At 38.5% G+C, this 12,906-nt stretch overlaps 1 protein-coding gene and 1 long non-coding RNA gene across 2 annotated transcripts; both read left to right on the forward strand.

Moving 5' to 3' along the window:
* The first annotated feature begins 576 nt into the window (after positions 1-576).
* Positions 577-6,389, forward strand: LOC129724410 (uncharacterized). Its single transcript, XR_008727919.1, has 3 exons — positions 577-915; positions 5,277-5,411; positions 5,980-6,389. It is a non-coding gene; the product is annotated as an uncharacterized LOC129724410 (long non-coding RNA).
* A 27-nt stretch (positions 6,390-6,416) lies between these two features.
* On the forward strand, positions 6,417-11,569 carry LOC129720192 (uncharacterized). Its single transcript, XM_055671638.1, has 7 exons — positions 6,417-6,941; positions 7,002-8,020; positions 8,162-8,256; positions 8,315-8,501; positions 8,563-9,218; positions 9,280-9,995; positions 10,057-11,569. The coding sequence occupies exons 1-2, from the start codon at positions 6,417-6,419 to the stop codon at positions 7,458-7,460; spliced, it is 984 nt and encodes a 327-aa protein (XP_055527613.1). The 3' UTR covers positions 7,461-8,020; positions 8,162-8,256; positions 8,315-8,501; positions 8,563-9,218; positions 9,280-9,995; positions 10,057-11,569.
* The last annotated feature ends 1,337 nt before the right edge of the window (positions 11,570-12,906 follow it).

A 12,906-nucleotide genomic window follows, 5' to 3' on the forward strand; every position in this document is an offset into this window, starting at 1 on the left:
AACTAGACACGGCTTTACTGGAGCAAGTGTTGGCAAATGCATCTACCGCTAATATCACCGCTATCATACGAAAGCGCGTCGTTTCATGTGGGGAATATCAACAAAGAAAAATGACGCGCGTCTAAGCATAACCCGAACTGTTTCGCCGTGCTGCAGCGATGCCAAATCTACGGAAATTTCCGTAGATCTACGGAAATGATCCCTTTCTACGGAAATACGGATCCGCAGGTAAAATCTACGGAATTCAATTTTTTACGGAATTGTACGATTTTTTTGCAGTGTTTTTCATCTGACAAACATCGAACACATTTCTGAAGGGCCGCTAGAATTTGCTACTGCTGTCATTCGCGTTAACGGTGTTGATAGAGATTTCAAAGGCTTTTCGCACCTACGCGAAGTCCCATATGTATCTCATATTGCACTGTTCGCACCTACGCGAAGTCTTATATGTACTTATCAAAACGATGCGTGGTGAGCAAAATTATTTCTTTCCTTCTCTTCCCTATGCAAAAACGAAACAAATTCGGTTTATTCTTGTAGAAAGAGATTTTGAAGGCTGTTCGGACCTACATAAACTCTCATTTGTAATTGTCAAAATGTGCGTGATTACAAAAGCATGCTTCTATCTTTTTCTCACGCAAAAACCAACCAAATATTAGCAACACCGTCAACGCGAATATCAGCAACGCCGTAAACGCGAATTGTTTTTCATTACCGAGTTTATTTTTCATTGCCGCTAAAATTATCAAAATTATCGCGTTGAAGAAAAAAGCTATTGTTATTGGTTAAATAAGTGCTCAGTGTCAAAAATTTATTTACTTTTCGATGTCCGAAAAGAGAATGAATAAAATTATGAAAATTTTTTTGGAGAGAGGCTTGCGAGAACCCGGAGAACCCTGCGCTAGCGATTCGAAGGTGAGAATCATTTTTTATAACCTGCTTTTAAAAAAATGGAATTCCGTAACTTGATCAACTTCTGAGGTGTGTAATAATCATTTTTAATCGATATAAATTAAAACAACAAGCAGTGATTCGTAAGATTTCAGGACCTTCTGTGCCCTTTTGATGTACTTTCGAGCCGGCTAGGGACACCAAAATTCACAGGAACAGCTAAAGAGCTACCATCTTTAACCTTTGTTTACAGTTTGAGCTCTAGAGCAAAATCTGTTTTTAAAATCAAATTAGAATACCTGCCATCAGCATAAAACTAAATATCGGCAGTCAGCGATTCATTACAATCAGGAAAAACGTCATCAACGGTTTTACTTGGAAAATGTGAAGCAGTGAAGCAGAACGGAGCCATGTGAGAAAATTTGCGAGTAAAAGTTATGGTTCTATGTAAAAAATTAACAACCGGTTCATGCCACACCGTGTGCCTTGCTCAAATAAATGGCATTTCAAATAGTTTAGTAATATAATCTATCATTTGATAGTAAATTAAATTCAGATAGTCTTAGCTACCAACTAGATAACACAATAAAGAAAACGGTGGTTTGTTTTCACTTGTAAACACAGGTTTTACCCTGGAGCTCAAACTGGAAAAAAAGGAAAGATTATAGCTTCTCAACCACTCTTGTGAATGATGGTGCCCCTAGCAAAGAAAACTTTTTCAGAAACTCTAATGAGTTTTCTCATAAGCAAACCTAGAAGCGACGAACCCGAAGAGGAATCACTCTGCAGGCCAAAATGCCATAAAATTTCAGAGCGACTTGCTTGAGTTCTGGGGTAACTTTTTTTAAACTTCGGTCGATCAGTGTTATTATTTTAAATTCTATCAAACTGGATGTGTTTCATGAAAAAAAAAATTTTTTTTTTGGTTAAGATTCAAGTTAGCAAAAGCGAAGCTAAACTATTCAAATTACTACTGGTGGGATTTTCAGTAGGATCCAGTTTATCTCTGACCTTTTATAGTTTTGTGATTTGGGTGTGAGAAGCTATGATGGTCAGAAACTAAATCAGTTAAAAATAAATTTGAATAGTCAGAAATTTTTTTTGAAAGATCTGGGAAATTCAGAAAATATCAGGGAATTTATTTTTGGAAATTGAGTCCGAATTCGAATTCATCAACTTACCTCGAGCTTATCGCTGTCAATTGTCACTGTGCTGCCTAAGCGGGCCCTGTCGTGCTCGGTTTCGTCAGCCAGCATGTACTTTTTTTCTGCGTGGACTCATCACTGCGACCAGAGCTTAGATCTATTGTGATATTGCTCAGTTGTTTTCTGTACTTCATATTATTGCAGTATCATCATTGAAGTAAGTGATACGCATATCATTCATATTCGTGCCATTCCGTTTCAAGCTTACTGCTCTACTATTATACCGAACCTCTGTCCACCCTAACAATATCGCCTATTTACAATTCCCTGTAGACTTTCATACGTTACTCACACCAGTTTTATAATGCAGTCATACCTCGATACAAGGCAACTTTATTTTTATTTTCGTTACGTTATATCTATTTATTTATTTTTAAACCTTTCTTATGCCTAATATTTTTTTTCAATTGATACAAAAGGTTACTCAAAGATGCGTGAAAACCGATGGGAAATATCAGTCTTTTTAAACCATTCTTATGCCTATTTAGGACAATTTTCAACAAGCATTTTTTTTTTTTGATTGATGCAAGATTGTTGGTGGTTACTCACAGATGCGCGAAATCCTATTTCCCATCACCTATCAGTAGTTTTAAACAATTCTTATGCCTATTTAGAGAAAATTTCAACAAGCTAGAGAAAGTTTTTTTTAATTAATGCAAGACTGAATTGTTACTGAAAAATGCGTGAAAACCTATTTCCCATCACCTATTGGCATTTTTAAACCTTTCTTATGCCCATTTTGGACAATTTTCGCATTGGTTTCAAAACTTACTACAAACATTTTTTTAAGCAATTTATAGCCCAAAAACAGTTGCTGTATCATTTATTCTCAATTTCAATATATTTTAAAAAGTTACGTTATATCGAGGTAAAAGTTACGTTATATCGAGTTACGCTACATCGAGGTTGCTTTATATCGAGGTTGCCTTATATCGAGGTATGACTGTAATAGGGACTTATTTTTGTTAGAAGGAGAGTCAAAAGGGGTACTGTAGAATTCAGATTGAAGGAAGGGTACGTGGTGGGGAGCCTGAGAATAAACCCATGCTAAAATTAAACTCTTTTAGCTGATATATAAAAATCAGGAAGCCGTGAATAGCTGAACAACCCAATTGTATTGTCTGTTTCTTTTAAAACAATATGCGCCAAATTTGTCGCAGAGATCGTCGCCATGGAGTTTGTATGGCAACGATTTCTGCGACGAATTTGGCGCGTTTCGTTCTAAAAGAAACAGACAATATCTTATGCGGCTTTAAAATCGATGAATAGATAGTGCGTAGAGACTTTGTACTCACGGCCCTTTTGGAGGATCTGCGCGAAGTAAAGATCTGATTGCTATCTTCCCAAGAATCCATTTACTAAGGACGACAGACGTTAGAAGATAACTTGGGAACAGTCAGTCGATGCAGGCACTAGGGATTTTGCTGTCCCCTCTTCTGTCGCTCCACGTCTTGACGAATAGCTCGACGCAACATTATTACCCGCTGAACGTTGTTCTCGTCCAACACTTTCCTACACTCATCGTCGAAGCACTCATTCCGTCGGTTTCGTACCACATGCCCCAGGACGTTCTTCGCTACGCTGTTAATGACTGTTTTCATGGCACTCTAACAGTCCTCGAGAGGGGTTTCAAGCAACTCGGCCTTCTCCGGCAGCGATGCTTCAAGCGAATGCACGTAGTTTTCAGTGACCTGGTAGATGGTATGACCATCCAAAACATACGTACCATAGAATCTTTCTAGCGCACCTCTGGTAGCTTCCAATTGCTTCAATTAAATTGAGTGATCGACAGTTTCATGTTCCGAGTTTCAAATCGTTAGTCCGTTTTCGTGGCCTGGGTCTATGCCGATTATTCGGTTCGAATTATTTTGTTCTTCGTTTGTTACTTACTTACCTTACCAATCAGACGAGAGCCGTGGTGGCTCGTGCTGTATCAAGAATTTGTCGCCATGTTGCTCGGTTTTGGGCTGTGTTTCGCCAGTTCCCCAGGCGTCTCATCACCCGCAAGTCTCCTTCAATCTGGTCGAGCCATCGTGCACGCTGCTCCCCTCTATTTCTGGTGCCGGTAGGGTAGCTGAAGAGAAATGATTTCTCATAGTTGTCATCCGGCATCCTTACGACGTGACCGGCCCACCGTAACCTATTGACTTTCGCTAGGTGTGCAATGGGATTCTCTCCAAGCAGCGCGTGTAGTTCATGGTTCATGCGCCGTCGCCATTCTCCGTCGTTCGTCTGTACTCCACCGTTGATAGTCCGCAACACCTTCCGTTCGTTCAGCGATTTACATTTACATGTACCGAGCTTCCAATCGTCGTCCTTATTTCGTCGCCTAGGTCGTTGCCAATTGTTCCGGTCCGTATTCAATTCTTGATTGTTCGTAGTATTTTGATGCTTCGGCATGCTGCCTTACTAGGGCTGCGGATGCCTAGTCTGCGACGGGGCTGCCATCTCGGGTGTAGCTGGCGAGACGCCGCATTTCATAATTCAGCCGTCCGCTCCGGATCAGACGCTGTTTGAGCCGCCCCATACATGGGGAACAGACGCTCGGACAAGCTGCCCTCCTAGGAGAGCAGCTCCCCCTTTCCTGTCAGCATACGACCAAGTTTCCACCGGTTCACGGATCTTCCTTTGGTTACTCGTATCCCAGTCGGTACCACGCGGAGGTAGGGATAGGAGTTGCAGGGTATTATGCTTGTGGTCCAAAGCTGGGGTCTATTTTATGCCAACTAGTACGGGTGTATTGCTGATGCGCACTGCCCAGCCGTTTCGTTCGTTGCTAAATTGTTTTTCCTGGTGCAGGCTCGCAAGGCCAGCAACCAACCCCACTGTCTCAAAGAAGGACCAACGTGCTACCACTGTTCTAAGTCCCGAATACATTTTGGCTTTGGTGTCTAGAGTCCTGGGTGCATGGAGGTCAGACGCTCAAATCAGCTCTCAAAAAAAGCCCCCTTTACTGTCAGCATACGACTAGAGATCCCCCCCCCCCCCCCCCAGGATGTACGGATAGGAGGCTAAAGGGTCACCAGTGATACTTCACATGGATTTATTTTATACCCGTAGATACGAGATATGGTGCACCTTCTCCAGCCATTTACAAACCAAGCTCGTTACTTATTGATTTTAATGGTAAGTTGTGTTCTATTGAATCTGTTTCTTTGTTTTATTTTGTCTGGAACAAAGCGAGCGACCCGGAACATCAAATCCAAACAGAAGACTACAACAACAACACAACGGCTATGGAAATAGACAGCAATGAGGAACTTGCAATGAGTGAAAATGAGGCAAGAATAAGTTTAACCGTAAAAAAGAAAAAATGTAAGTCAGTTACTGGTTCTCTTTGTAAATATATTTAGAATTTTGTATATGTGTATAATCTATATAATGTATGTACAATCAGTTTTTTTACGCAGGGGATACATACCTCGTAATAAACCGCGTTCATTCGAAAATTCACCTAAAATAAACCACCAAGAAAAACTTTAGTAAAAGCCGAAACGTTCTACGACCAGTATTAAAAATTTTCCTCTTTGACGGTCATTTCATATCTTTCGGAGGGCGGAGAGCCTAAGTCTTGACTAAGTCTTCCACTCAATAAACACTTAGACGTTTTTGGTTCCGAACCCGCATAATTCGAAAACTCGCGAAAAAAATTGAAGTAGCGCGTTATTGCGTGAAAAACGCGGTAATTCAAAAATCCGCTTAAAGAAAAATCGCGTTAATTCAAAAACCCGCGTTATTTTAAAAATTCGCGTAAACAAAACCTTCTAAAAAATTCGCATAAAAAAACTGACTGTATTCCTCTAAAAGTCTCGGATGACTCCGAATTTTTAGTATTGCATGTGTAGCGATGCATTTTAATTAAATATTTTAACTTATCGAATAGCTGCTAAACGCTACGTTCAACAATACAAAGAAGTCTGGGAAAAAGAGCAACCGTGGCTTGAGCAGCGAGGAGAATCTGCATACTGTAAGGTTTGTGAATCTTCCTTGAAATTTGAAAACGGAGGGATAAAGGATTCACGAACACATCAAAGACAGGAAACTCACAAAAAGGCTGCATCAGCAATTTTAAACCGAAGCAATGATTTGAAGAAAATGCTACCATCAGAACTAGCAACTGTAGATGCGTGCATTCGATTATGCTTGTACGCAGTACACAAAAATATTTCGTTCAGAGCTATGGACGAACTCATACCGACATTAAAAGCATCCTTTCCTGATTCAAAAATTCTTAATTCAGTGAGAATGTGCCGCACGAAAGCGGCAAGAATTATAATTGCAGTGACTGGAGAAACGCAGAAAAATAGACTGATCCAGATCATGCAGCATACTTACTTCAGTATAATCGTGGATGAATCCACCGATATTACATCGAAAAAAGTTCTGTGTGTCGTTGTGAGAGACTACGACGAGAATGTGGGTCACATTCGCGACGCGTTTTTTGATCTGATTGAACTCGATGCGAGTAACGCTTCTTCTATAAAAACAGCAATTGTTAAAAGACTCGATCAGTTCAACATCCCATATAAAAAGTTTATGCTCGGAATAGGGAGCGACAACGTTGCTGTCATGGTCGGACAGAGACATTCAGTAACGATACTACTGCGGGACGATTGTCCGCATCTCGTCAGTGTGCCCTGTATATGCCACTCTCTCGCCTCATGCGCGTCTTACGCTAGCAAAAAGTTACACGATCATCTGGAACAAATGCTGAAGGATATTTACAGCTATCTATCTGCTAGCCCGGTTAGATTGCTGCAATTTGATAAAATTCATTGCATGCTAGATTTCAATCCAATCCGCGTGCCACGGATGCATGATGTTCGATTTTTGTCTAGAGGACAGGTTGTCAAGCACTTCACTATACGTTCAACCTTTTTCACTTGCTAATTCTATCTTTTACAGGTTGTGAAGGCTGTCTTGTCTAGATATGAACCGTTGCAGATATACTTTGGACTTGCGTCAAACGTTGATAATTTATCGAACGCATCGAAAATTCATAAAACGCTCGCTGATCCCGTTACCGAAATCTACCTGTTATTTTTAGATTTCATTTTGCCGTTCGTTGATAATATGAACAAACTTTTTCAATCGGAAAAACCGGAAATTATTTCACTCCATGCAACTTTATCAAGAAAACTTAGACAGTTACTTAGCTACTTCATAAAAGATGATGTCACGCGATCTACAAACTTGACTGATATTAAATTTCACCTCCATGATTTCAAGCCGGTTCATGATGTGTACCTAGGAGTAAAGGTAGCTACCAAACTAGATGCCAGTAAAATTGAAAAAAACACAATTGTTAGCTATACAAAATACGTGCACTGCGTTTTACCTAGAGTTAGCCTTGCAAATGTTTAAACGGTTCCAATTAGAGAATGAAATCTATAAAAGTATTCAAATGTTGGAACCCATCAACAATGTTGAAGGGAGAAGTTTGAGCGTTGGCCCCGTTTTACCACATTTCCCAACTGTAATACCAGATAGCGTGTGGCAGGATGTTGATAACGAAATTAATGAAATTAAGCACTTGAATTTCAAATGCTTAGGACTAACGCAATTAAATAACGCCGAGGATTTTTGGATTAAAATAAAGAATTTCCGCGATAGAAATGATGAACTGAAGTATCCGTTAATGGCACGACTTATGAGAGCAATACTATCTTTACCACATTCATCGGCGGCAGCTGAAAGGATATTCTCCGCCCAAAATTTGAACAAAACCAAAATCCGAAACCGTTTGAAAAATGCTTCCCTAGTGGGAATTCTCCGAACAAAAGATTGGATAAAAACATTCGGAAATCCGAATACAGCGCAAATTCCGACGGAAATGCGACTTAAATTTAATAGTCAAATGTATTCTATCGCTGTTGAAGACAACGAAACGTAAACTGTGTATCTTCCAATACTCGTCAATGGAGGTTAGTGTTTTTATGGCTGGGTGTTTGTATACGAGCTCGACATGTATACCCATTATACTACTGCTGAGCCTAACAATAACTGAATGATGATAATTGTCACAATGTTTGAAAATTTTTTAAACAAAAACATTTCCTTTTTAGATTCAGTATCATCTGTTTATGTTTCCTAGCTGGTTCTAAAAGAGGAGAATAGTGTTGTAACTCGCTACAATCTGATCAATCTGATTGGAAAAAAAGTGTGTTAACCCATCGGAGGTTTATATTAACAACAATAACAGCTCACCCTATTTGTAGATCAACGTCGCAGATGAGAAAACCATCCTTGAATTAAACTTTTTATTTTGGAATTGGGAAACAGACCCCCGCCATTTATCAGAAATCGTACGCATTGTATTTAAAAAAAAAGATGGAAAATATTCATAACATTTATCGTGAGCATTTTGATTCTATCGAGAATCACAAAAAGTTCCCAGATTTAGTGGTAAGTTTGAATAAATTAAGTGTCTTGTATATATTATTTTTAAATTTTTTTTTTTATCTAGAAGAAAAGATTATTGGTTCAAAAAAACGTCAGTTGAGAAACAGGACCGAACTAATTAAAAACTGCTTACAATTTTGCGCGATGGATCAATGGACTTTGTCTGTTGCTAGTCCCATCGATTTACAAGAGCGTGAACATCATTGCAAATCGGATTCTCCAGCTACAAATGTAAAATATTCAAAAAGGTTGGAGGAAGGTTGCTAAATTTTGGTTACAGTGCAAGTCAAATGGAAATGTTGGAAAAAATAAGGGGTTCATTCAGCGCCATCAGGCACTCCTACATACACGGCTCTTTGTGTCAGTAGTGGTTTGAAGGTAATTGAATTTTTATGTGCCACAGTAATCTGTTTGGAAGCGATGAATTTTATAAACTACAACAGCAACGAAAAGCAAAACAATGACAAAGCATTAAAATTTATAAAGAAAAACATTAAACAAGTTTGCAAATCGGATTCTTCAGCTACAAATGGAAAAAAGTGATAGCAGGCGGGAAAGTGACATTTCCATTAATCTCCAGAAATACGATTTATCAGTAACAGACTCGGAAAATCAATCTTGCTGGAGCAAGAAACTCGTTTTCGAATGCTTTTTTAAACCAATCATTGATCTTCACACACCAGCTCAAGAGGTTGAGGCCCAACGAAAAATTTCTATCGTGTAAGAGAGGAATGCAATAAGTAGTTTATTCAGAATCTGATGATTGTTTTTTTTATTCCAGTAATTTTCAGATTTCGAGCACGTTCAAGAATCATCTGTACTCGACCATACGTGCGGAACAGGATCAAACTGGTCGAAAACTGCTTACAACTTTGTGCGACAAATCGAATCCGTTGAATGTGCCTATTGCTAGTCCCATTGATTTAACAAAAGCGTTAACGTAATCTAGTATTAATGGAAAACATGAGACTTCAAATAACTTTTATTCTCATCTACCACACACGCAAATGTAAAATATTCAAAAAGGTTGGAGGAAGGTTGCTAAATTTTGGTTTCAGTGCAAGTCAAATGGAAATGTTGGAAAAAACAAGGGGTTCATTCAGCGCGATCAGACACTCCTACAAACACGGCTCTTTGTGTCAGTAGTGATTTGAAGGTAATTGAATTTTAATGTGCCACAAAAATCTGTTTGGAAACGATGAATTTCATAAACTACAACAGCAACGAAAAGCAAAACAATAACAAAGCATTAAAATTTATAAAGAGAAACATTAAACAAGTTTACAAATCGGATTCTTCAGCTACAAATGGCAAAAAAGTGATAGCAGGCGGGAAAGTGACATTTCCATTGATCTCCAGAAACACAATTTATCAGTAACGGACTCGGAAAATCAATCTTGCTGGAGCAAGAAACTCGTTTTCGAATGCTTTTTTAAACCAATTATTGATCTTCACACACCAGCTCGAGGTTGAGGCCCAACGAAAAATTTCTATCTTGTAAGAGAGGAATGCAATAAGTAGTTTATTCAGAATCTGATGATTGTTTTTTTTATTGCAGTGATTTTCGAATTTCGAGCACGTTCAAGAATCATTTGTACTCGACCAACGTGCGGAACAGGATCAAACTGGTCGAAAACTGCTTACAAACTTGTGCGACAAATTGAATCCGTTGAATCTGCCTATTGCTAGTCCCATTGATTTAACAATAGCGTTAACGTAATCTGGTAATAATTATGAAAATGAAACTTCGAGTAAATTGTTATTCAAATCCCACTACATGCCAATATAAAAAAAAATCACAAGATGTCACTGCACCCAAAATCTTTCGTATGGGAAGTTTGCTAAATTTCGGTTACAATTCCAGTCAAAAGATCAACAGGATCGACTCAGTATCGCGCTGGTTGAGCACCGTAACTTTTGTCAGTTTCAGCAGAAATTATTGTTTGGTTTTTGCTTGTGAAAGAAAATATTTTCGCTCTCGCCATCAAGCACATTTTGACTATCCCATAATCCGTGTTAACACAGTGTTGCTAATATTTGTTTCTTTTTTGCATGCGAAAAGAAGGATGGAAACATTTTTGTTTTATCATCCCGCACATGTTGACATTTACATATGGGAATTTGCGGAGTGCGAACAGCCTTTGAACTTTCATAACACCAATAACACGAACTACATATGAGAGTACACGTAGGTGTGAATGGTGCGACCGATCATTGAAATATTTCTCAGCACTGTCAACGCGAGTTGCGACTGCCAAAATTTGTATGGGGCTTCAATTTCGGCCGTCTACGGAATTGAAGTCAAACCAATCTGGCATCGCTGCCGTGCTGCTCCCATTTACCTTTACATCGGCCTCAGGGAAGTACCGGCTGCATCTGCATCTACCGCTGAGGCTGTCACTATACTGCTATTGGTACCAAAAGCTATTAACTCTTCAAATAAGTGTTTTATTTGTTCTCAAAAGAACAATTGTTCAATTCAAAATCGGATTTACGCAATCGCATCTATGTAATATTACCGACAATAATATTCTTCTGAACAAAATGATACAACTTTCCCATTAGGCCTCTGCCATAATAGACGCGAAAAGCGACGCGAACCGATTCGCTCGGCTGGTAGGTTAATGTACAGCCATCAGTAGAGCACACGCTCCTTTAATTTTACTCTAAATTGAGCAACTTTGACTCAGTTTTACATTGTCTATTAAAACGTCAAAAATTGAGTAAGTTTCGTTTACCGAACTAAGTAACAGTTACTCAGATTGTCATAATTTTCTGCTTCACTCTTTTTTTGAGTGGTATTGAAAACATTTAAGAACGTTTCGCTAAAAATAAGTTGTGTGGAAAAACGTGTTGTATTGTTGTTTGAAAAGTGTTTTTTATTTGTGTATTAGAGTTCCTCCAGATATGAGAATGGTTATGGATTTTTTGGCATGTGTACTATTTAAAACCTCCAATCACAGTTCCCGGGTAACAGTGAACCGTATTGCTGCGGTTTTTAATGAAACTGCTAAGGCAGAAGATACACTAATGATTTAAAAAGGTTTGTTTTTTTATTACATATATGTATATGCAAAATACAAAGATTTGAAAAAAAATTGTGATTTTGTTATAATTTTATGCAACAATTCTCTGGCAGTTTCATTCATCAAAGGTATCAAAAGTCAAAACGAGCAAACTGAGTAGCTTTTACTCAGTTTCATTTCAAAGCGGTTTTTTAAGAAGGGGGTAATTCTTACTCAATTTCTGACACATGGTGACTCTACCCATAAATGAGTAATATCATAAAAACTCTGTTCAGAGTAGGTTCACTTTTAACGAAAGTGAGTGACATCTCACTCAGTGCCGGTAGGCCATGACAAACCTGCTAATTTTTGGATGGATTTGATAATTGGTTACCTGATAAAAATGCTTATTTGCATCATTGGCATAGATGAAAACAACATTTGTAAAGTGAATGTTTCATCAAGATCAGGAATCGGCAAAGGGTTCAACAAGAAATGGCTATTTCTCATCTGGAAATCCCCAGAGGAACCTGCCTCAGGGGACATTTACGTTTCTGGATAAAAATATAGCGTGTGGCACCTATATCTTCAGGATTTTTCATCTGGAATCTTTCAAAAGCCATATTTTTAAATTTGAGCGTCATTTGCCACTTCCGGAAAAAACTGGATGTCCCGAAGGAACTCGTAGTGCGAGAATTGACATTTCTGCCACAAAATATAGCATGCGACACCTCTATCTTCAGTATTTTTTATCAGGAATCAACCAAAAGACATATTTCTGAACACAGACTGCATTGGCCACTACCGGAACAATCTAAATGCCCCGGAGGAACCCGGAATGGAGACATTTACATTTCTGCATTAAATATAGCGTGCGACACCTCTATCTATCAGGCATCTTCCAAAACATATATTTTTGATTATTGGTTGTGAAAACCTCAAATTGAGTGCGGGTAATCAACTGACTATTAGGCTTCCACTAGAGTGCCTGTAAATATATAAAGTGGCGACACTGTCAAAATTGGAATAAAAATTATCTGTCAGTGTCATTCCAATTGAGCAAACAACCTATTAAACACGTGTGGGGAAAAGAGAAAGGATGTTCAGTGTTACCAGCGTTATTTTGGAAGCCACTCTAGTTATATACTAAGACAAGACACGGCAGCTGGCTTCTAATTTATCTTTTCGTAACGGCTGTCATCCCCGTCGAAATTTTTTTGAACGTTCCATACCGTTGATGCCAGAATGATTATTTTCAACAACTTCTGCAGGTCAATGAAAATAAAACAAATTAAAATTGCAATATATAGGCGAATAATACTCAATTTTTATTTATTATTTTATGTTCAATAAAGCATACTTCTACTATCAAATTTTTTCTTCCTAAGTTTCTTGGTACCTAA

Source organism: Wyeomyia smithii, chromosome 2 (genome assembly GCF_029784165.1).
Source record: "Wyeomyia smithii strain HCP4-BCI-WySm-NY-G18 chromosome 2, ASM2978416v1, whole genome shotgun sequence".
In the NCBI taxonomy this organism is placed as follows: domain Eukaryota; kingdom Metazoa; phylum Arthropoda; class Insecta; order Diptera; family Culicidae; genus Wyeomyia; species Wyeomyia smithii.

Bases quoted from the DNA above. Each gene is read 5' to 3' on its own strand.
- LOC129720192 (XM_055671638.1), top strand. From the start codon at position 6,417: ATGCAGCATACTTACTTCAGTATAATCGTGGATGAATCCACCGATATT. The intron at 6,942-7,001 runs GTTGTCAAGCAC...TATCTTTTACAG, and splicing joins GATTTTTGTCTAGAGGACAG to GTTGTGAAGGCTGTCTTGTC.